General features: G+C 44.5%; 1 protein-coding gene across 2 annotated transcripts; it reads right to left on the reverse strand.

Annotated features, from left to right (window-relative positions):
* Window positions 1–228: 228 nt before the first annotated feature.
* On the reverse strand, window positions 229–3,796 carry LOC125527565 (photosynthetic NDH subunit of lumenal location 3, chloroplastic). Of its 2 annotated transcripts, none has more exons than XM_048692081.2 (3): window positions 3,643–3,796; window positions 1,447–1,726; window positions 229–625 (listed from the first exon to the last, which is right to left on the reverse strand). In XM_048692081.2, exons 2-3 carry the CDS (start codon window positions 1,696–1,698, stop codon window positions 518–520), a joined length of 360 nt encoding a protein of 119 aa, XP_048548038.1. In that variant the 5' UTR covers window positions 1,699–1,726; window positions 3,643–3,796; the 3' UTR covers window positions 229–517. The 2 variants fall into 2 exon arrangements, with proteins under 2 accessions (XP_048548038.1, XP_087384324.1); XM_087528198.1 differs by lacking the exon at window positions 3,643–3,796 and adding an exon at window positions 3,308–3,585.
* Window positions 3,797–4,486: the final 690 nt, after the last annotated feature.

Below are 4,486 nucleotides of genomic sequence, written 5' to 3' on the forward strand. Positions count from 1 at the left end.
AGTCTTTTCTGCAAACCTACACTTTAATGTGGTGGTTTTTTGCAATTCACTCTGTTTTAAGAGGTCAAATTGGCCGAACCATTACCGCAGTACCATCAACTGGAGCAACCTGCTATGATCAAATGATTATTATCCCTGGCGCTGGCTAAATTCCATGAAATTTGGCAACGATTACCATCAGGTAAACACAGACATATAATTAAAATCAGAAACAAAACAGGAGAAAACTTTGCTGGAGATAACCACACGCTAGGTATTATTTCTCTTGCTCTGCTTCAACTGCGGAGATATTTGGACCATGTATGTACACAGGTGCTCTAGCCGTGCTCATCTGGAAAATGCCCATGTGAGTTTCAGGCACATACGTTCCTTACATAAAGACTCATCCCTCTGCAAGAGTTTCTGGCATGACTCCATCCTTTCCTTGCTATCCAGAAGATGCAAATGCTGTGTCTGCTTGATCCAGCCTCACAGCATCGCATCGTAGTACAGGACCACATGGCATGAGCCCAACATGCTACTGCGGCGGCGCAAGGGCCGCGAGCAACTCACGGAGAGCCTGAGCGGTGTCGTTGTAGCACATCTTCACGACGGGGACGCTTCGGCTCGTCACCGCATCGCATAGCTGCCATTTGTGCAGGAGCAGTTTTATGTCAAAAGCATCAAACACGTCCACAAAGTAAGCTAACAAACTGAACAGACCACTTCTGTGTCATTCTACAGTTTAATTCTGCGCAAGGACTAGACTACGGAAATTTGAGATTTTTTATGTTTGACCATGACCAGTTCGCCGCATTGCTAGTTGAGTAATCTGAGCAAAATGCAATTGACAACTATTTATTGCATGATCTGAGTCAAGAACCATACAAACTTGGTTAAGGGGCACAAGCATTGATCTGCAACTCAGAGACATCTTGAAGTTCTAATTGGTACCTCATGATATGGGAAATCAAGGCTGAGAAGGTTCTCTAACTCTCAAGAGTACTATTCTCATGTACTTCTACTCACAGTTAGAACTTACTAACAATGGAACCAGTGGTCCATAAATATGACATAAACATGCCAAAACAAGGGCAATTTGAAGTAGGTTAGCTTCCCATGGACACTGGTTATCAGAGTCCAGAAACAGCATCCACATTGAAAGATTACTGGATTTGCTACATGATATATAAGAAGGAAATTCTTAAACAATTAGGACCACTACCATGGTTGTCAAAAGAAAAGGACCGCTACCATGTGTGTGGTGGATAATAGATCGTATTTCTTTCTAAGATTGACTCATAGGTGTGCTTAATATAATAAAATTTAAGTGCACACCTGGCAGGTGCCTCGATAAGAAATTTGTAAAATAATTGCCGTGCTCTGTGTTTTCGTACAAGTAAATCATCTTGGTTTGCTTGCAAGGAAATCTACCGAAATTTAAGGGAGAAGACAGCAATCAATCACCTCATCCGTGCAGTAGAAGAATTTGTTGGCGAGAAGGGTGAGCGCCTTCCTGCGCTCATCGTTCTCACTTCGGGAGATCACACGGCTCAGATCAATGTACAAGAAGGTAGCCTTCAGGCGGAGGTCCCTCCAGACCAAGTCCCATGAGTCATCGTCCAGATCAGTCACCAGATCCTCCTCCATCGACAGAAGTTGGCCGGCGCAGCTCTTGATCCGGCAAACGCACCCCTTGAGCTCCATCCCTTCATCCATTGCTGCTTCTGTGTAGTTCCCTTTGCCCCTGCTTGCATATGACAAAATATCAGAGGCAATGATGTGGATGTATTCATGGAAAGGCAAAAAGAAACTGATTCTTGGAGCATGTCTAGAAGCAACAGATGTCAGCATGTGCATCACAGGAAAGAGGCCATGTAATGCAGCAAGGGGCAAAGTGGTCAGTGCAGAACACCATAAGATTGGCTAAGGATGAGACCTTTCTCAACGTTGCTGGGCATATTAAACAAGACAAGAGAAAGGACGAAAAGGGAAGCCAAATTCGGCTACCTTGTCTATCTTCAGATATCATCAAGGAAGGTGGCAGCACAACACAAGAAGCTACCACGAATTGGCCCAAGGAAAACGCGCATAATTTATGAGAGAGATAATCACAAGCGTTACCCTTTTTTCGGCGAGAAACCGTCACCCTTTGCAACCATAAGAATTCAGAGGGCAAGGAGAAGGTCGGAAACTTGGGAAATGAGATAGGGGACATTATAGTGTGCCAATATAGACTACAAAAATTAACTAATAAACTTGGGCTTCTGTTATTTATTTCAGAAAATTATAAAGAATGGAGTACAAAAGTATATAATGACAAAATAGATATGCAAACAAATATGGTAGTACAAGTTTGAAATTTCAGAAATGACGTATTTATCACCCATGAATTCCCTAATAAATGACCATTCATTCAACCCTCTATTTTGAAGTTTTACTATCATCTATGCGCTGTTTGACACAACGTCGGATCGTTAATTTCAAAGTTTCTCAATAAAACATCTTGGATTCAGTACTGTTTCCCGATTGAATACTGTTTTTCTTAATTATTTTGGTACATACTTTAAGTGCCAGAAAGTTTAGATTAGTTGACCCCACAGCCACAGGGTTTTGGTTCTAGCTCGGCCACTGTCTGTATGACTATGACATCACGAAAATGACAGTCTCACCTGCTTATCAAACGTGGAACGTGGGTGGAAAGCACAAATCTTTACTCTAAACTCTAAAGTAGTTTGCGACGAACTGACAGTAACATTCTCAGTGGGAGGTGCAGTGTAATATGTTTCAAATGCTAAGCAAGTACTAGTAGTTAAAAGGAGAAGAGTTCGTCAATGTCAATGAGAGGGGCCACGGAAAGGTAAGTGCACGAATTAACTACTAGAAACAGGGAATGGATCAAACTGTTGTAATTAAAAGATCATTACGACGATCAGATATTCAGATTAAACGCGTCTACTAACTCTGCATTTGACAATTCATTCCTTCAGACTTGTTTTGAACCTGGACAAAACATCTTGGATTTAAATAACTGAAAATAAAACAAAAGGTTGACTGACAGAAGTTGGAAATCGCTACGACTTTTCTGGCACAGCAAAAGGAATCAATCGTAGTAGAGAAGAAAGAACATCAACGGAAGGAAAAGGAGCGGAGCGGAATGAATGAACTCAACCCAACCCAATCGAGCGAGTCTGATCGAACAGGATCAGGATCGGCCGATCGGATTCAGCTTGTTCCAGATCACGGCGAGAGAGAAGCAAACGAAACGGCATTAGAGGCGAACCAACCAACATAGATTCCCTTCCCCCCCAACAGTGGCTCCACTTACCAGGAATCAAATCAGGCTCTTCTCAGTTCCCCTCTCCTCTCCTCTCCTTCCCCGATAAATGCCAAGAGACTGGGTGGGTTAAACGGACGACCCCACAAGAAGGAAAACAAAAAGATCCTCAAAAGATGTGGAAGGGGGCGAATTCTTGCATGATGAAGGGGAAGGAATTTGGAGCAGCAACTCCTGCTTCCGCCGCTGTTTCCGTCCCACTCTGTCAGCCCCTCCTCCATTGTGAATCGACCGATTAAATTAAATCCCAGCTGGTAATGTCAATTAGGTGCAAGTGCAGGAATAAGCAACGAGGTGCGGAGAAACAAGGAGCGTGCGTGGCGTACCTCGACCTCGACGGCGTCGGTAGAAGTGGAGGGAGGGAGGGAGGGAGGGGAGGGGAGGGGGCTCCTCTCCTGCCGCGCGGTCTCCTAGGCACCAATACTGAGAGAGAGAGAGAGAGAGAGAGAGAGAGAGAGAGAGAGACCGGGATCTAGTACGACGGGAAGGACGACGAGCTTTATGTTGGGCGTCAGTTTTATATTATACTCCTATATGCTACCCTGCGTACTGTATCTGGTGGGCACGGCCAAAGTCGCTAGCTAGGACCGATTATCTGTGAGAGGTGGCGATGCGAAGCCTCCCCAGTCCCCATGCATTTGTCACTGTCCCGGTTTGGGTGTCGATGGGGGTCACGGACACGTCTTGTAACCGTTGCAAAGTGTAGAATCCATTTTCAGATGATTATTTTTCTTTTCGGAACGGAGGTAAAAGTTCTGCCTCATCTTATCGGTTTAACAAACCGACAAAGCGGCGAGAAGCCTCTAGGCTACTCTCGTGGCATGAGTGACCTCAAGTGTTTGGCGTCCATCGTCGTCCAAAGTGCGGCTTTATTCTTAAAATCTTACTTGTTATGGCATTTGGTATGGAGGAGACATTCCTAGCCACCCTCGTATTTCTCTTGTTCCGAATTTCCGACGAAACCAACATGATGAGGGAACGACCCCCTTCCTCGGATTTTCGTTGATGTTGACGAGGGAGTGCCACCAATTATTAGTGTGCAGCTCAAGAAGCCCAAGCCACACCATGAACTCATTGCAAATAATGCATCATGAAGAATATGTGCCTGTATTTTCAATTCTGTTTTGCACAAGTGGCACAGTAAGGAGTTCGAGGTCTCAAGATGCTTGT

Source organism: Triticum urartu, chromosome 6A (genome assembly GCF_056163025.1).
Source record: "Triticum urartu cultivar PI428250 chromosome 6A, HENAU_Tu73, whole genome shotgun sequence".
Lineage (NCBI taxonomy): Eukaryota > Viridiplantae > Streptophyta > Magnoliopsida > Poales > Poaceae > Triticum > Triticum urartu.